The 20,637-nt window shown below is 40.8% G+C and overlaps 1 gene segment (V, D, J or C); it reads right to left on the bottom strand.

Annotated features, from left to right (window-relative positions):
* Positions 1-3,563: 3,563 nt before the first annotated feature.
* On the bottom strand, positions 3,564-20,498 carry LOC139804922 (T-cell receptor beta-1 chain C region-like). The segment is given in 7 exon segments: positions 3,564-3,868; positions 4,699-4,716; positions 5,117-5,452; positions 10,261-10,298; positions 14,852-14,868; positions 19,869-20,158; positions 20,405-20,498. Coding segments are annotated over 7 exon segments (858 nt in total).
* Between the last annotated feature and the right edge of the window lie 139 nt (positions 20,499-20,637).

Raw genomic sequence — 20,637 nt, 5'->3', positions numbered from 1 at the left:
CACACGCAAAACCCATCTGCAGACTTAAGTAGCAAGAAGATTGTGTGATAACATCAGACAAAAACCCCACCAGCTTTCATAAGGCCTGTATGTGTCACTATTTCTGTCCATGTGCAGGTGTACAGAGAGCTGAGCCCTGTGCCTCACCCTGAAAGGCTGGGGTGGCACTGCTGTAAGAGGCTGATGTGTTAGCAAAACAGGTTTTTTTTTTTTAGGGGGTAAATGTCAAACCGCATCCTGTTTTGCTAAAATTCAACTGCTGTTCTCTTAAAGAGATGTTTTCAAGCACATTTTGGCACCCCATCTGATCTCATTCTGAGGTACCATTTTCTGCTGAGACCCTCAGAGGTATTTCCTCTGTTTAAGACCCTGGCTATGCTATACAGAAGCTCCCTTGAGGGTCTTCTCTCAATACTTCCTACTCCTTTTGCTTTGTTATTGCATTCCCAGATACTCTATTCCCAAAGCCCCACTTGTTCTATCTTGGCTTGCATTACTCCTAGTTATAGTTAAGATATGTTTACATGTAAAAGGGATGACTTTGTTCTCCATTTATTCCCGAGTGAAATACCTCTGACTTATCAATTGTTTAACATATGTCATATGGTTATAGCTTAATAAGATTCAAATTGAATGAAACATCTCCAGAAAAGCTCTCCAGGATTAAGTAATCCCTAATCCTTTGGCTTTATTGTTTATACTGCAGAGAATTAATGTGCACAAGCACAGCTTTAAAGAACTACACTGTGGTTCCCTTTCCTTGTCCCCACAGATTAGATTCTCATCTCTTTTTCTGAGTTTCAGCCCTTCTTTCTTTCCTACTTTGCTTTTCTTCATCTTTCTTACTTTTCTTATTTTCTCTTTCTTCATAATTTTCATTTTTTTTTCTTTTCTCTTTTCTTTAAAAAAGACCACACATTTTGATAATATTTCATTAATTGCCTCATACAGTAGCTCCCTGGAGTTCTTTCCCTCTTTTTGTCTAAAAAGCTCCCCTTCATTCTTATTGGATTAAGTCTCCCTTGAGACTTAAAATACACAATATAATTGTAGAGAAGTACATTTAAATAAATATAATCTTTAAGAATAATCTTGTCCAGAGCAGTCTCCTGTACAGTGAGAATGAGTTGTAACAAATGTGTACAGAGTAGAACAAAAATAAAGACTTAAAATGTGAAGGCGTGATTCTGCACTGCTAATACTATTTCAACATGAGGAAAAATAAGTGGTCTAGATCCCTCATGTCTTCTCCTGGGGCAAAAAGGACACAAAGTACACATTTATTAGATTGAGAAAAGAACTGTTTCTCATTTCAGTGTCACAGGACTTCCCACATTACATCCTTGCTTCTAAATTGGAAAGATATGGGTTTGATGGATTAGCCCTGGATGCTCACTCTTCCAGTCACTGGTTCTGGGCTGTCTGAGCCTTTGAAGTCCGCAGCCCCATTACAGTTGTTGGTAGACAACAACAACAAGAAGTTGTTGGAGATGGTGTAAGTGCTGTGTAAGAACTACTGTTCTCATAATAGATAAGCTCCTCCTATAAGAATTGTCAGTGAATGTTTTTTAATGTGATTACCTTACAATACTACACATAACTGGAAGCTGCGTTGTTGGACATTATTGCTACAAAAGACCAAATTAAAAAAACAATAGCTTATGTTTCTTTAATGAAAAGGCTTAACTTTATTCTTAACTCAAGGAGCTGTGTCCTCAGCCTCTGAGCATTAAGAAGGCATTAGTTAGTTTTAAAGATATCGTACTTTATGATAGAATAAAATACAATACGACACAGAAGTATAGGAAAAACCCAGCAGTGATTTCAAGAAAGTGGAGAGAGCAGGAGGGGAAAGGAGAACCACTGAGCAATAATATTCAGAAGTTCTTAGACAAAAGCATAGATCCTTTACTACTGAAAGGTAGACATAATTTGCTATGTTCCTGATCATGTGATGAAGAGGACTCTTCATTTATTCTCCATACAGCTTCCCACCAGACTAACTGAAAACTAAACAGAATAAATAAATTTGAAAAAAAAAAAGCAAAAGGAACAAATATGATAAACTAAGTAATAGCAGACTACATTTACCAGTGTCCCAACCGTTGTTTCTTCTGAGAGCATTAACTGAAATGTCCATGTTTTAACCTCATATTTTCTCCCCTTTTTTCCCACAGAAAGTGTCTTAACCTGTACAAATTATTTGCTTACCTACTGAGCTAGTATCTCTACACAGAACTTTCTTGGTAGATGACTAACTTGGTGTCCTTCTGTACTGGAGTGACTGCATCAGTGTACAAGGGAAAGAGCTATGGATGTCATCTGAGTAGACTTGAGGAGTGAGCCCATGTAAACATCATAAAGTTGAACCCAAGTACAAAGTCCTGCACATGGGTCAGGGCAATCATCATGATCAGTATGAGACTGAGGGATGAGTGGCTTGAGAGCATCTCTTTGGAGAATGACTTGGGGATACTGGTGGATAGAAAATTGTATGCCAGCTGTCTGTGAGTGCTTTCATCCCAGAAAACCAATTGCATCCTGGGCTGCATCAAAAGAAGTATGGCCAGCAGGTTGAAAAAGGTGATTCTACCCCTCTACTCTCATGAAACCCCACCTGGACTACAGCATCTACTTCTGAGGGCTGCCAGTACAAGACAGACATGGACATGTTAGAGCACATCCAGGAGGGGGCCACAAAAATGATCAGAAGGCTGGAATGCCTCTCTTGGGAAGGAAGGCTGAGGTTTTTCAGCCTGGAGAAGTGGGAGACTTTCTTGTTGCCTTTCAATGTACAAGGAGGCTTATAAGGAAGTGAGGGAAGATATTTTTTACCATGGCTTGTGGTGACAGGAATAGAGGCAATGGCTTTAAGTTGATACCAGGTAGCTTTAGGTTAGATATAAGGAACAAATCCTTTTATGATGAGTATGGTAAGACAGTGGAACAGATTTTCCAGAGAAGGTGCTGATGTCTCATCACAGGAAGTGTTCAAAGTCTGGTTGGATGGGCCTTCAAGCAACCTGATCTACTGAAAGATGTTCCTCTTCATTGCAGGGAGGAGTTGGACCAGATGTTCTTTAATGATCCCTTCTGACCTAAACCATGATTGTGATCCAGTCAAGCACCAACGTACACTCTCTAACATCTTAAACACAAAAACATAATTGAGGCTGTGTTCATACTTTCCCTCAGCTTTACCAGGTTACTTTTCACATACATATCCCAGTCCTTCTTTTAAAAGAACTTGTGCTGAAGCTTCCAGGGAATATCGTTGAGCCATATGAGAAACTTACTGATAAAAAGTATTTCCCTGTAGTTAGTTAAACTTCTCCCATTTATTCAGATTTACCCTATTCTTCTTTGTAAATCTTTGTACAGTTTTATCCCATGTATCTCCTCAAAACCCTTCCTTATTACTTTCACTGCACTTATGAGACCTGATGTTAACAGAGAAGTATTTTATATGTGATATTTCTCTTCTTTACTTACTGAAGAATTTGTCTTTAATTCTCATCTATTTGCATGTGTTTAAAGAGTATTTCAAGAACAAATCAGTCTACTAGACAGCACTGTTTTTATTTGAGTTATGCAAAAACAATGATAGGAAACTAGTCACTTGCAATTTTTTTAAACTCATCTGTACAAAGCTCAGCAAAGCACATGGAGAACAACTGTATAACTGAGAATAAATTTATTCTCTACTTGCTCATCCTTGTATTAGGCAGTAAGCTCATCCTGCAAGTAGCACACTAGTGTACCTTGGCTTTCCACACCATGCTGCTCACCAAAACTGCATAGAGCAAGGCTTTGCCACAGAGAATGAGGTAAGTCAGCTTCAGAGAATTTCCAGACCGCAAGTAGGACTCTGCAAATCAAACATAATTTGTGTATTGAGTTATAATCATCATTACATCTAATACAGCTTTAATCAAATAAGAATCTTCAAAATATTTAGCTAAACCACACAAATTAACTAAAGCCAGATGCATGGCTCTGTTCAAAAAAGGTAGCAGAGATGGAAAATAACCCTGTGATTCAGAGAACCAAAAAAGGAAAGACAGAGGATGGCTTTATTCTAACAAAATATGTCCTTATTGGGAGTGCTTAGCCATTGTTCTGCCACATGGACTGAAAAACTGGACTGTTTGTATGATTTCCCTCTTCAGAACTCAAATGAAGCTGAAACACAAGATACAGATTTTTTTCACTCTTCATTGTCAGTGACTTGTAAGTGCTGCTGATATATCAGGGAAGTTTTACATATCCCAGAATAACATAGTGTCTAGAACTGTTATTCTTATAGATCAGCTTGATGCCGAAGCATTGAAGATATTAGTGAAAAACAAGAGTATGTAAATATGTATATATAGAAGAAAGACACATTATTTTTAATATTGTTATTCTTGAAGTTTGGAGGGGAATGTGAGTTGTAATAAGAAGTATTTTGAATGTGGTACTAAGAAATATTCAGAATTTCAGATTCTGAATCTTGATGTTACAATCACTTTGGTTAAGTATTTTATTAAGAATTTTTCCTTTCATGGCTGAGCAAGCAGCTTCCCAACAAAAGGCCATGTAAAGGACTGGAGGAGATGATAAACACATAAAACACATAGATGAGGAGGGGTTACTTAGTGTCAGTAAAACTGAAATTAAAGCATGTACAGGTATTTGCCTGTGAGAAGACATACATACCTTCTGTGAGTGCACATCCTGAAAGACAAAAATCAAAGTCACATTTCTCATCAATATGAAAAGAACACAATCTTTAGAAGTTTCAGTTTACAATATACTTCCTGATTCGTTTTATTACGTTATATATTTTATTACATTATTATATATTTTATTATATTGTATATTTTACTATGCTACAGAGGTTTTTTCAGTGAAAATCTAAAGAAATCTTTTAATAGATAAGGATATGTAACAATAATGTGGATTCAAAGACCCAGAAATATGAAAAAACGTGCAAATACTTACATACACATCTTTGCCTGCCATAACAACACCTTTTATAGAAATTGCATATAGACATATTTTACACCACTACAAAAGACCTTCAGTTTTGTGATTTCTAGTTTGTACATCATGGAGATACACATTTTTTACTCACCAACATCACCGTAGATGAATTTGTGTATCGATTCCAGAGTTTCATTCCTAGCAATATCGGCAGAGCACTCAAAACGGTTCAGAGGGTTGAACCATTCCTGGGCTGAGATCCTCAGTCGGCTTGTCAAGGAGTAGGTACTCCCATCCCATGTGGAAAACTCATCTGTCCCCACCCCTTCTGTCCTCAGAGCACCATTCACCTTCCAGACCAGATTCAGGTGGTCGGGGTAGAAAGCAGAGGCCAGGCACACCAGTGTGGCCTTGCTCTTCTGTTGGATCTCTTGCTTTGATGGGGAAAAAATAGCCACAGCTGGAGGTATGATTTCCTCGTTCTTCCCTGAAACCGAAAGCAATATGGTCCAGAGCCTTTGTTATTGTCTTCCATCAGAAAATCCTTAAACTTGCCTACTAGACAATTGATATCTATCAGATAGGTAGACACCAGGAAACTGAAGGCATTTGTCTGCACTCATTACACAGAAACATAAGAGGCCTGGCTCTCTCTGCCAAAAGAATAGGAAAGCTGCAAAGAATCTGAGCAGATAGGTAAGCAGGAACGTACCCAGTATTCCTACAAGACCTTTATTTGTAATACTGTACCAGTAGATAAGAGTCTGTGTTATATGGCACAAGCATCCTCAACTGACTGCTATATTCCTGGAGATTTAGTAAGACATGATGGTTATTGCAGTGTTCAGAATTACGCTGCCATGTGATACCCTACTTGGACCTCCGTATCTAAAAGGTGACTTGAAAGGGAAGACATTTGCCCCTGTACTCAGCGTTGGTGAGGCCACACCTCGAGTCCTGTGTCCAGTTCTGGGCCCCTCAGTTCAGGAAGGAGATTGAGGTCCTAGAGCAGGTCCAAAGGAGGGCAACCAGGCTGGTGAAGGGACTCGAACACAGATCCTATGAGGAGAGGCTGAGGGAGCTGGGGCTGTTCAGCCTGGAGAAGAGGAGGCTCAGGGGAGACCTCATCACTCTCTACAACTCCCTGAAAGGAGGGGGTAGCCAGGGGGGGGTTGGTCTCTTTTCCCAGACGACTTTCAACAAGACAAGAGGGCATGGTCTTAAGTTGTGCCAGGGGAAGTTTAGGTTGGACATTAGAAAGAATTTCTTTACTGAGAGGGTGATCAAGCATTGGAATGGGCTGCCCAGTGAGGTGGTGGATTCTCCATCCCTAGAGACATTTAAAAAGAGACTGGATGTGGCACTTAGTGCCATGGTCTAGCAACCGCACCGGTGGGTCAAGGGTTGGACTTGATGATCTCTGAGGTCCCTTCCAACCCAGCCAATTCTATGATTCTATGATCTTTCCCATTGTCTTATTTGAAGAACACTCTCTGTAGGTAGCCTGAGTCTGCCCAGGACAAGTTTTGCTTTAGGTCTTCAGTGGTCATCTCTTCTTAAGTCTATGAAATATATCTTTATGTTCTTTATTATTTAGGTTATCCTGGGTATGAGAAGCCCTCATCCTAGGCTACACATCTTCCCAAATTAATGTAAGATTCTACATACTCACAAACCAGAAGATGTCCCATGTCTTAAAGTGTTTAATAAGACTATGTCTATACTTCTACATATATGTCTATATACATATATGTCTACATATAAGACTAGAAACTTGTACAGTCAACAAGGCAACAATGAGGTGTCCCTCAGAAGCTAAGCAGTGACCCTAAAAGGCATCTTTTTATTTTACATATACGTGATTAGAGTGCCTTTTTTATTCATCTATCATGATCAACCAACCAAATCTGCAGATAGCCCATGGAAACAGAAATGCAGGGAGGACTATGGAGCTTAAGAGAAGACTTCTGTATCTTTTTGGTGTGAAGACACTATAAGCTGTAGATTATCTTCCTAACTACCCCCTCCTTCCTAGAATGGAGAGAATTAGCAGAATTAGCAGAAACTTTTATGCAAGGTAAATCTTAACCCCTGTGCCCCAATGTTTGCTTTCAGCTGTTAGCCTGAATCATGATTGCCAGTGCTTACTCTACAAAGGTCCCTGGAGAGCTTCTGTGAAAATGTGTGAATTTATACACACTTCAGTCGAGGTAATTTGGGAGTAACAGAGATCACTAACTAGAAGGTTTGGCACTGCTCTGCTTTCCTACCTGTGGACATGAGGAGAGGTTGATCACTTTTACACTTTATGAATTTTTTTTCTGTCCTAAAAGTATCCTTGACATAAGTTTGTTGGTTCATAGCCTAAATGGCTAATGAGTGAGGACATGGGAACAGATAGGGAGTTCACAAAGGAAAAATGGGAGAGATTGAACAGACTAAACAAACAAACAAAAACCCCACAACAAACAAACAAACAAACAAAGAAGCCAAAGAGGAGGGCAAGTGGAAAAGGCAGACAGAAAGAATGATAAAACTACTGGAAAGACAATGAGAATGAGGGTGTTTGAAATGCAATAAGGAGAGTGGTACAAGCTTCTTCACCCATCTAAGAGAAAAAGTACCACAGTTCTTTTGTTCCCATCATGGCAAGCTCAGTTTATGATTTCTTGTTATCTTTAACTCCTACTCAGATTTTACAATCATCTATGCACATGCTGCACATACAAGGGAAAATTTCACCTGTCCTCCACGTTGTACACTTGGGTTAATCACAGCTACTTACCTATAACTCTGAGCACCGTGCTAATTCCAAAAGTAAGCAGCACAGTTAAAAAGCACAGCTACACACAATCAGACTACAACCTGCAGTGCCATTGTGCTCTTCTTGCCAGCAACTTAGTTCCTACAAGTGGTACTGTTAAACAGAGCAGAAACCAGTGTGGATTTCTACAGTTTTCTATCAGATGTTGCAGTAGCAGATGGAAATGGTTATTTTGCCCTGTGAATGCAAAATGCCTTGAAATATACGATGTTAAATCCTTTCCCGGGAAGGGAGAAAACAGAGAAAAAAAATGGGGAAAAGAGAAAGAATAGAGGAGAAAAATGTACTGAGAAAAAAGAAAAGCCCTTTTTGAGAATTAGAAGTCATGAAAAGGACTGTTTGAGGAGGCCATTGTCCCAGAGAAACTTTAGGCAGCCTGCCCCTGGAGGGGGGAGAAAAGTACCAGGAAGACTACTCTTTCCATGTCTTATTCAGCAGACACAAGAATCCAGAATCTAACTCTGAAATGCTGCTTTTGATTGTTACAGAGATGAACATGAAGCCTTGCAGATCAAAACCAAAGGATCTTTCATTCCCAACCCCTGTAAAATTTTTTTTGGAAAATGGCAGTAAAAGACTTATTTCTTCCTCTTTCCCTTCCTGAAGTTCCCAGTAGGGAAAGACGGAGGCAACAGATGCAAAGATGTCAAAATTTGTGCCTGCAAATGTACACTGCCATGTTAGCACATTTCATTTAAAGAAACAGTTAAAAAAGCATTAATCCTGATCATTATTTTGCCATTAACTAAGAATGGTCTTGTCCCATAAACAAACAGTACATATATCATGCAGATTGGATTTCTGACTTACCTAGGACTGTGAGTTTTGTCCCACTGCCAAAGTACAGTCTTTCATTATTCACACTGTTTTGCAGCTGCAGAAAAACCTCTCCTCTACTCTCAGTCCTGTGAGCCAAACCTGTGGACTAACCCTCCCCTCAAAGGGTAGCAGCAGTGGAAGAAACACCAAGTACATTAACTTATGGTCCCTTAAAATAAAAAAAGAAAGGTCTGTAAGGGAATACCACCACACCTGTGTGTCTAACCAGGTGAGATCAACCTCAGAAATACCAAAGAAAAGTAATTTTCTTTGCTTATTTTCAGCTAAACAACCTCATTTTCTTAATTTCATAATTTAGTTTTGACATCAGGACTACTTTTCTCTGGTAAAATAAATGTCTTTTTTTTGTTTTTACTTACAAAATAACTTGCAATATATAATATGTCCACTCTCTCCATTTTAGATGTTTTTAACATTTCCCCCTTTCTCCTTGGGAAGCAAGTCTCTGCTTTTATTATCTATGTCTCTTAGCTGTGATTATTGAAGTTAGATGCATTACTGACTATGTTTTATGATGATCAGAGTATTGATTTTCATCAGACAACACCTTAGATTCACACCTAGGGATTTCAAAAAACATGCTGATCACTGAATTTTTTCTATAGAGTCTGAACTTCATCACTTGAAATCATTTTACTCTGCAGTGGGGTAGCGTGGTACAAAAGCCTGAGGCACTGATTCTTCTAATTTGAGGAGCAATACAATGAGAAGAAGAGATCACTGTCTTATCAGAGTCCTACAATGAGATTGTTTTCCTCAGAATTTGGAGAGTCCAAACCCAGAAGTGTGGCCTGAAGAGAAACATTCCCTGAGCACTACTTTTATCTGAAATGATCCACACGTTCTGTGGTTTCCAGTGGCATGTTAGCATCTATTCTGAAATAGTAAGATTGTTGTCCTAAACGATCTTTTTATCATCATCTTGAGCAGCCTGTTTTGTGGAAAGAAGCTTGCTGTACTGTGGAGAGCTGTTTTCTATAACAACAAGGAATTAAACAGCTTCAGAATGCTCCTAGTACTGATTATGGTAAAGTTGAGTATAGGTTTGTGGCTTCTGTTTTGTCAGCTAAAAATGCTAGTATTCTTACTTGTCTCTCCCAATTACCTGAGACAGCACATGCTCTAGGATAGCCTGAAAAGGTTAATAATATTTAAATTTGTAGTTTTGATTTTGCTTTCTAGACCTGCCCAGAGTGTAAGTGTATATCAGTTCTTTCCAGACAGATACCCTTTCACTGACTTGTCCTTACTCACCTGTATCCCCAGGAGGACTGGCATTACAGAGAATAGTTATACTTTCGAGGAATAGTGATTTTTGCAGATGTTGATTTATTAAGACATTTTGCAGATGTTGATTTATGCACATCTTTTTTTAGCCCACCCTCCATACGAGTTCTTTCTATGGACAGATTTTTATTCACTGATAATGCATTCACTCTGTTCTCCAAAGTGAAATGTGTGTCCCTACCTAGGGTAATAAAGGTAGTCAGTTCTCCAGAGCAGACTGGGTTACTGCCACATCAGGAAAATACCAGTTAAATAATGAAAGAGAGAATAAGGCTGAAATTAAGATCTCAGAAAAGATATGAGATTTGAAGTGATTTAAAAGAGAAAGAGAAACAAATTCTTACCTATTACTGTAAGTTTTGTGCCATCACCGAAAGTCACACTATTGGTGGTCACAGTGACAAAGTGTGGTATCATAAGCTAAGAAACAGAATGCACTGCAGCTGGTTTTAGCAAGCAGAAGTTTACTGTTTACTGTAACTGGAATCCCAAGGATCCTGCAATCTCTCTCAAGACCAACTTGAAATCCTATTGTATGATCTGTAGCACTTATAAAGTTTTTTGATACTTATTTTTATTGTCTACATTTCACCTCAAGTTGTTTTACAAGCTTTCTCTAATCGCAGTGTAATCTCACTGATACTACCTGTTATTTTTTTTTCTACGTTTGCAGATGTAGAAACCATGCAGATGTACCAGAGAGATAGTATGTGTCATTGTCTAGAAATATAACTTCTCTACATCTACATCTTCCTGTCAGTCTTGTACTCTAAACATTATGAAGCCTCCCTTTCTGTAACTTGTGGAGTTAATAATCAAATACTTGCTTTGTGATTGTCATAGTCACATGCATTTTCATGTAGGTTTTTCACCTTTGTGGCCTTGTACTAAAACAAATCCATTTATTTTCCCTTCAGTGGCAGGTCAGTCATCTTGAATAGTCTTTTAGGATTCCGGTCAATTTTCTGCTAGGTTTAGAGTAATCCAAACAAGGAAAGCCCAGAAGAATCAGCTGGATTATCTCAGGCAAATGCTTGATATCCACAAGGAAGAACTGCAGTGAGGCAGTGTGGAAAAGTATTAGAGAAAACCTTTGTGCTCACAGGCATGGGTAAGTCAGCGAACACTGAAGGCTTGTTTAGGAGAGAAAATGCCAGCACATTTTACATAGTGCCTCTGAGAAGTACATGCTACATGACAGAATTATTTTTCTAACACTTTTATCACATCAATAAAGAACAATCTTTGGGTTTATCGCAAACACTATCGTATCAGAAAAAAAACCTAGTTCTCTGCTTCAAAAAGTCTAATAGATTTTAGGTGCCTTTGCTGTCAACAATTTTTTCTAAAAATTATTTCAGTCTTAAAGTCTCCTGGCTTGTTTTCCTAATCAGGCGATCTTCGTTCTCAGGTGATGAACGTTAAGTCCTAGCATACTGGGTCCACCAAGAAAAACCAAGACAGGACATGCCCGCTATGCAGCAGAATTCTAGGTAGCTGTCTTAACACCGTCTACCACAAGGCTTATGCACACAGGGGTTTTTGTAAAGGCCTCCTGGGGAATGTATCATTGTGGCTCCCCTGTTGCCACAATGATACAACTTCGTACAAAAACAAACCTATCTACAGCTCTGCCCTCCTATTTTTGTCATCCATTTTCCATGAAAGACTGACACAGGAACCACAGGCCACATCCTTCCTTTGTCTTTGCTGTTCTGTTTCATAGCCTTATTACCTTATACTAGATCCATTATCCCTGACTTCATATTTATATCCTGAATTTTTTTTTTCCTATAGACAAAAAAATAATAGGTTGGGGTTTTTTTCTCTTTTATTAGTCAGCTTTAAATGATGATATTTTTCAATTGGTAATTTCATGGCAGCATTCATTCTGCTTTTCTTCCCACTCCGTTTTTTCTTCTTCCCCAGGTTACTTAACAGAACTCAAACCCTAAATAACTGGTTTTCATTGAGAATGACTTGCTTACTACAGATTGATGTTTCTGTTTGTAGCCTGGTCTCATTGAGAATATCACCTTTGGTCTGCATGGTTCACTTGTCACAGTTGCTCTGAGATGGCAGGAAGCAGGATGCTGAGCTCTTAAGTTTGTATTCCTCTGACTGCTCTGTTACAGGAAGCAGAATTACAAGCTTCTTGCAGGTGCCTGTGACCTTGAGTATGTACAGGCTTTGTCTAGGAGTTAAGCATGTGCCTTCATTTTGGAGAATGTCTGAAAAGGGTGGGAAGTGGAAGTGACAGGTAACAGGATGCTTTTATCTTCCTCCTCTTCCTCCACACATAGGACAACAGAAGGTGAGGCATTGGACAGGTGATCTCAGGTGCCCTTAAAGTATCCTCCCGTCTGCAACAGCAAAACTTAATGCTTGAGTCACTTAATATATGTGATTCCAGACATTTGTCTTTGTTTAGATCGAGTTCTTTTTAAAAATACATTTGGGATTAAATTTGTCTGGCTCAGTCCCAATAATATCACTAATACTTCTGTATTATTTGTCTGCCTTGGTCTTTGTCTGCCTCTGATCTCAGCACTGTTTTTTTCAGGATCTAAAAACCATTCTACTAAAATTCATTTAAGATTATTCTGCTGCTTCTCCAGTCTACAGCTCCATTAGTGCCTTTACTGTCACTAACAGACTCTCTCCCATGTGGTGTCTTTAACTTAAAAACAAACAAATCCTCTCTTTATTAAGTTTGAAGAAGTGTTTCTATGTGATGCTGGCATCCCCTCAGGGCATGTTTGTAAGGCAGTTTCCAAGACATGCCAGCAGAGACCAGTCTTGTCCCACTGTAATGTTTGCCTTATAGGCAATGAATTCAAATAAGTGAGAGGGAGAGAAGAGAGGAAAGACAGTTCCTTGATTTTTATTTCCATCTTTCTTAGAAGGCTTCATGGGCCAAGCTGTGTAAAGTTTCAGAACACAAAGAAAGGTAAGAATATGCAAGCAAGAGATATTTATGTCTGTATTTTCTAACAGTAATATAATTTTAGTGAGGGAATTTCACAGGAAAGTAATAATAGTATCACATCAATCTTAGATTCTTCTTTAGCATTTACAGAAGCAGTAGGTACAATGAATTAAAGATACACCCTGAGATTTACAGATTTTTTGTGGGGGACACTAGGAAGTTTTTTTCTTAAACATTCATGAGTGTTTTGATCCTGAATGCCAAAAATTAAGCAATAGTCTCTTTTCAGGGCATCTCTATATACTGAAAAGATAAGGTGATGGAAGGAGACAATGTGTAAAAACACATCCTGCTGTGGGTTGACCTTGGCTGCCAGGTGCCCACCAATCCTCTCTATCACTCCCCTTCTTCAGCGGGACAGGCAAGGGAGAAAACAGGATTAAAAAGAACTTGTGGGTCACAGTAAAAGCGGTTTAATAAAGAAAAAATAAAGGCCACATTGCAGAAGCAAAGGAAACCAAAAAGATGCATTCTTTACTTCCTATCACAAGGTGATGCTCTGCTGCTTCCCGGGAAGTAGGGCCTCAGGTCATGTAGGAGTTGCTCGAGAAGACAAATATCTTGATAATGAATGCCCTCTCTTCTCCTTTCTCCTAGCCTTTTGTTGCTGAGCACAACATCATATGCTATGGACTATGCTTTTAGTAAGGTTGTGTCAGCAGCTCCTGGATATGTCCCTTCCTGACCTCTTGCCCACCCCCCACCACTGCCCTTTGAAGCTGGGGTGGGGCACAGAGAAGAGAGCAGTTTAGAGAGGAAGTCTTGATTCTGTGTGAACACTGCTCAGCAGTAGCTAAACCATTGGTATGTTATCAACACCTTTCTAGATACAAATACAAAGCACAGCTCTATGAGGGCTGCTGTGGGGAAAGTTTATTACATCTCAGCCAGACCCTATACAGATCCTTATGCAGATAGTGTTACTCTACCATCTTAGATATTTTTATTTCCTTCATCTCCTTTCTTTTGTTTCCCTTCTCTTCCAGACTCTGTCTACCCGAGCTTTGTTAGAGGCCATTGATTTGCACCCAAGCTGTTCTATTGAAGAACAATATTGTTTACCAAATATTAACCTTCTGTTCCCAACCCAATACCTGTATTGGACGATTAACACGGTATTACCTTTGCTATTATTTTTATCCTGAGTCAGTTCTTGTCTCACAAGAAGCCTGAGAAACATCGGCTGTGGTGGGAGACATCAGTTTAACATCTTCACTAATGATCTGGATAATGAAGCAGAGTATATACCCTCTGCAACCATGCACAGAACACCAAACTGGAAGGAGAGGCTGGTACAACACAGGTTCTTGCTGCCATTCAGAGGGACCTGGGAGGCTAGAGAAATGGGCCAAAAATGACCTAATCAAGTTCAACAAAGGGAAGTGCAAAGTTCACACCTAGGGAGGAATGATTCCATGAACCAATACCAATGCTGTTGTCGATCCATTTGGGAAGCAGTTTGGCAAAAAAGGACCTGGGGCATCCTGGTGAGCAGCAAGCAATGTGCCCTTCCTGCAAAGAGGGCAAATGGTATCGTGGTCTGCTTTAGAAAAAGTATTGCCAGCATGTCAAGAGATGGTCTGGTAACCACGATGGAAGTGGGTCAAGGGTTGGACTTGGTGATCTCAGAGGTGACAGGACCAGAAGAATGGGCACAAACGGAAATGGAGAATGTTCCTTTTTTACTGTGAGGATGACTTAGCACTGGAATAGGTCACCTAGAGAGACTGAAAAGCTGTCTAGACACAGTCCCTGGCTATTGGCTCTACGTGGCCCTGCTTGATCAGGAAGTTTGGACAAGGTGACTTTCAGAGGTGCCTTCCAGCTTCAACCATCTTGCAATTCTGTAAACCCTCCCAGTAGTTGCAGGTCGATCATACCACATGGTATAGCAACATTACCTGCAGACTTTAGACATTATTTCTATCATCTTATCATTAGAGTACCCAGTATAACCTCTAGACTTCCAGTAGGCTATTACTGACAAACTGCTATTCATTAAAAATATACAGTTGTCTACACAGACGTGCCTGAGATGCCACTGCTGAGCATCTCAAATAAATGCCTTCGATTATGGTTTCTGTAGCTACAGCTCTCCTTCAAAAGCAGGAGACAAAGGGGAATAAGTTTGAGGATAGGGAGTGCAACAAGGAGCTTGCCAGTGCTAGATTAATAGTTGGACTTGATGATCTCTTCAAACCTTTTGGTCTTTTCAAACCAAAATGATTTGATGAGTCAAAGGAAGAGAGTAACTATTTCATTAGAAACGTCTTAGGATAGCTGCTTTTTTTGTGCAGTACTGCTTCAGGCTGGCCAAAGAGATATTGCATAGGACAAAATTGTAAATCAAATGTAATAGGGACCTGTGACTGCAGAACTTCAAGATGGGAATGACCTCTGCTGTTTTCTGCTATCGCCTGGGAGCTGCACAGCTGTGATCAGTCACAGCCAGTTCATTAATCTGCTGAACATTGAAGGCTACTGATATCAATGTTTTCACAGGGTCTTAAAATTATATTTGCCACTCTAAACGAAAAATGCTCAAGAGTTGAGAAATAGAAAGGGATCCTTCCTCTGTTACATTCCCAGAGCTGATAAAGCTGGTTTTCAGTGTTTATGTAAAAGGTCTCAGCTAGAACTGTAACATTAGAATTGTCAGGAACTTGTGATTTATTAAAGGAGAAAAAAAATAGTACATTAAAAAAAAATCACCTAAATGTCACTCCCAAAGTCATCACCATAGTGTTCATATTAATGTATGATACCAGCATAAACTACTTCTCCTGAAACTTTCACAGGGCTTTTGAATAACAAAGAGTAATTCCAGACAGCAACAGAGTGCATGTGTTTGGTACCTGTGTAAGGATGACCTTGATATGAGAAGATCATAAGCTGAAGAGAACATGGAACTCGGTGTGTCTCTGATATGTGAGGGACAAGGCTTTCCCAATGCTTCCCTGCTGGTTGGCTGTAGCCTGATACTGAACAGTGATAAGGACATGTGAGTGTTCTGAGGAGCAGGCCAGCGTTTCCTTGGGGCAAGGACTGGCACGTTAGGGAGCAGTTCCTGGAATCAGAACACTGAACATTGGTTACCAAGGTGTGAAAAGGGTGGTGTGTGAAGCTGTCTTTCAGAAGTGTCTTTGGAGGACTAGAGTAAGTCCTGGAGTAAGACTGGAAATGCAGCTAGGTGAGACTACAGTGAACACAGGTTTCTGCCATGCATCCAGATTTCCCTAGCCAAGAAGATTTTATCTTTTTTTTAGAGCAGAGCCTGGAAGCAAAGTAGCACTTATATAGCACAGTCTATCAGGAGACTCAGACCCTGTCATGAAATCCAATGATCCATCCTGGTAGGATTCCTAGCTGTTTTGGTGAAATGGAGTGTGGGGATCTTTCATAGGACATACTCACTGTTGTTCCCACTCCTTGCTCTCACTAGCTATTCTCATCACCTCCCACTCCTTTTTTTGTTTTAATCAAATAGTATGTTTTGCTTCAGCACATCAAGCTTTGCCGCATCAGTGAGCAGCGTGATACATTTGGTCCTGGTGATAGTTAGGTGCTTCATGTGCTGTCTCCCACAGGAGACAAACAGTTGGTCTGTGCTCAGTGGTATGCAGACTGGCAAAGATGTGACTTAAAAAAATAAGCCCAAAATACACAAGTATATAGCCATGCTTTCTTAAAGATTCCTTTTGGTCTTTCATGTCCTGTTTACCTTTTTTTGGAAGAAAGGTAAGTCCTAGATTATGCAATAAAAACAGGAGCACAAACAGGCAATGGCAGATGGGGGAACCCTAATAATGTTGTCCCCTCACTTTTCCCAGGTATATCACAGAAGAGCAGGTAGTTTATCAAAATTTCATCTCTTCAAGCAATTAAGACAGAGGCACAATGGGAGGCAATTTCTGCCTTCAGTTGTACCTCGCAAGGGAAGCATCTGGTGACAGCAGCTTTTTGTCCTTTCTCTGCCCATGGGTTTTGTTGTGAGGAGATGTCTTGGTCCAGCACAGAAGTGTATGCATTTTGGTGGCAAGGAAAAGAGGGATCCTGCAATTAAGCCATGTGTGGAGGAGGTGAATAAAATGCAGCAGGGCACACAATTCCTTGTAAACCTCCCAGGGGGCTGTCCCTTACACAGTGGAAGGTATGCCTGGTACCCTGCTTTTGTTTGGTTGGTACCCTGTACATTGTTTACTCCCACCTGTACTGGTGCCATCCTTGGGTGTCCATAATCAGAGGCTGGGATCTCCTCCCACACAGATGACTCTCCCACTGGGCACCTCTGTCCTTGAGGGGATCATCAGTATATGGAAGAACCTTTAATTCTCTTTGTGTTTCACACTCTTTTCTTGGTGCTGTTATGGGGTCAGTGGGAAACTAATGGTTGAGAACATGGCTGTGCTTCTATAGCACCAATCCTAGAAGGCATCTGATGTCTTTTGCTAACCATATCACCAGTGCCTCAATTCTTAATGCTGATCTATGTGTTTGTGTTTCTGAAGGCTTTTTATCTTTGAAGCTAGATGCTGCTGCACTTCTTTGTCTTTCTGTCTTCCCTCCAGGATGTCCTGGCCCTGTTCCCCCACTTCCTCCTTGTCTTTCTTCTGTTCATGATCTGCCCCTCTCTGATCTGTCTCACTCACATTTTTCAAAGACTCCATCTCTCACTCAAGCAAGGTGATGATTTAATTCTAGTGTTCAACCCCCTCAGTGTGCCATGTAATCACTTGCAGCACAGAAATACGTGGCTGTATCCTTGGATGCCACATTATTGATTATCACCACAGAGTGATCATTATTGTCTCTGCTTATCTCAAACCTGGCCTTGCTGTAACCTTCCTCATAAGTTTTGCATTCCACATAGAAGTACTGGCTACTAACTTCAGACCATTTCTTGGAGGCTGCTGGTATCAGAACATATAGGAAAGTGTGGTATCATTCTGGTAGCAGGAGATGTCCACGGTCTCTCCAGTTCTCTTAAGGATTTCTTTTGGCCGCTGTGTGACGAGGCTTCTGACCATAGAACCTGCATGTGTGAGAGAGAAATTAAAAATGGGGAAGTTCAGATGATGGCTAGAAAGGGTCCTTTGCCTCACACTAGCCTTGCATGGCCTTGATGAGAGGTGTACTGCAAATGGATCTGTCTCTCACCATGCAGAAGAGCAAGCAAAAGAGTCAGCATGGCCTGTCAGCCATCCCAGCACAGTATGTTCCTGCTCCTTGTGAGTGAAGAGAGAAAGGGCTGGAGAGATTTGTGCTCCTCCCCCTTGGTCTGATTTTTCCACCAAGCTTCAGCAGAGAAGAGAGAAGGTACAGTTCACCTTTGATACTTTATTTGGTGAGCCATTGAAAGCAAAGATATGTATTTGTGTGGCTTTAAGTTTTGCTTTAGTTGTTTTGCAAGATATGCAGTATTCTGAGCTCCTGAAAAAAATGTGGGATTGTTTGCAGACCAGAAAGTTGCTGGCTGAATGTTGTCCTGTTTGTCATTCCATCATCATGCATGTCTGGGTATTGGATTTGCCTGCCATAAAACCTGGGAATATTTGCATCATAAGTGACTTTTTTTGACTCATTTAGAGACCAGATGGGCCATCTTTCCGGAATGCTTTATTCCTGGAAATATAAACATGCATTTTTTCCATTCTAGAGAGACATTTTTAATACCTCAAAGATGTTACCTCACAACTCAGAACTAACGTTAGACTGAAACAAAGGCCAGGTCAGTGGAAGCACAAAAATCATGTTTAATTACATCTTAATTTCTTCAATTTTCCAGTCAGGGAAGCATATTCCTGCAGTTTAATCACAGAATTACAGAATGTTAGGGGTTGTAAAAAGATCATCTAGTCCAACCCTTCCTCCTTCCCTAGTGGTCTTATCCTGTTCCTGTCTTTCTCACTAAGAAGGACACCAAGAAAGAGAGGTGGCAGGCTCAGAAGGTTTCTTTGTGACGATTCCACATCCTAGCCCCTTGCCTACTAACCCAGCAGGGCTCTGCTGCCAGGACAGACACCTAAATCAGAACAGGAGGAAAGGTTAAGGAGAAGCTGGTGTAAAGCTGCAGGCAACCCCACCTTTGTGTGGTGGTCATCAGTCATCAGAACAAATATTTGAAAAGGTTTTTGAAGTAAGACTTTTTATTCGTGCCATTATCTTCTTAAGACAAGTGATAGGGTAGGAGGGTAGTGGCCAAGAAGCCATCACAGTAGTAATAGGCTGCAATGGTTTCTCTGATTCAATCCACATAATTGCAGACCTTGATGTAGACACAGGGATAAGCTTCAGAGCACAGTCAGTTCCCCATGACACAATTCCCTGGAGTTTTCCAATGCATACAGTTAGGCCACCCGAATATTCCTGGAGACAAAAGTGTAAAAGCACCCAGAAAGGTTTTGACTTGTACAAAGAATCCAGGGCATGCAAAGTGAAGTGCAGGAAGTCCTGATATGGGAGCACAGAAAGACAGCATCCTTTATTTGCTGTCCACTCATACCCCCAATTCACTGTTGCTGCACTCAGTGCCTAGCAGATATAGTTGGACTTGCTTCATGTCAAAATTCTTCTGGAAGGATACTGTGCCAGAAAATGAAACCTGGAGCAATACAGGGCAGGATATGAAATGTGAAATCGGACTGGCTATCTAGGAGAACTAGGCAGTGATGTACACATTCACAGAAAAGTATAAACCCTAAAGAGACGGGGTAGGACAGAGAGGGGAGAAGGGGGTTGCATGGGCAGAACTAGGTTGAGGTTGCATGGGAGTCTGAGTGTGTGGCAAGAAGAAAAAGCAGGAAAAAAAAAACACAACCTCACAGAATCTCAGGGAGAAGGCAAGGATAAGAAGCAAAGGAGGTAATGAGTGGAAAGGCACCATCCTGCCTTGTGCAGCACTGAGGAAGAGGAAAGCAGTTCCCTTTTGTGCAGAGGGAGATTTGTGCTCAGCCACTGTGCAACATCTTCAGCACAGTAATATGTGCCAGAGTCATTGAGAAAGGCATGATCTATCAAGAGGGTCATTTTGTCTCCTTGTATCCCAGAGCTCTTGAAATGGCTTCGGAAGTCCTCTTCAATATTTGCTTTACTACCTCCAATAGCATAACCCACTAGGGTCATCCTGGAGTCCTTCCCCAATGGCATCTTGTACCAGTACATAGTTGTGCTCGAGGATTTCTTCTGGGAACAGCTCAGACTTACAGATTGGTCTTGTCGTACCACTGTGTCTGGGGACTGCTCCAGAGTCCATGCTGGAAGAGAAAAAGAGGAGTGTTGAGAAGGAAGAAGTGGAAGAACCTGAAGTAGGCACCATGGGTTGGTAGAGACGAGGGTGAGGAGGAAGAGGACAGGGAAGAGTTTCAGGGATTCCTCTTTCATTGCTCATGCTCAGCACAGGAAGCTTGAGGAATGAAGGCACTGCCAGCCACTGGGCATGCAGCTGGGACAGCCAGAGTGGAATTGGTACAGTGGCTCAGGAGTGAGTTGAGTTCACTTACCCACAGGGGCCAGCAAGGCCATCAAGAACCAGCAGGGAACCATGGGGGAAAAACCCTGTCCTTCCAGGGACCTGCCTTTTGTAGCTGTCTAGAGATATGGGAAGAGGAAGCAGTGAGTGCAGATGAGACACAGTGGGGCTGGGCAGGACACGAAAAGTGAGATAGGATTGGCTGTCTGTCTAGGAGCATTGGGCAATGGTGCACACAGTCACAGGAAAGTATAAACCCTGCAG

Source organism: Heliangelus exortis, chromosome 1 (genome assembly GCF_036169615.1).
Source record: "Heliangelus exortis chromosome 1, bHelExo1.hap1, whole genome shotgun sequence".
Classification (NCBI taxonomy): domain Eukaryota; kingdom Metazoa; phylum Chordata; class Aves; order Apodiformes; family Trochilidae; genus Heliangelus; species Heliangelus exortis.
The sequence above is the reverse complement of the archived record's forward strand: the minus strand, read 5'-3'. Positions and strand labels throughout refer to the sequence as shown.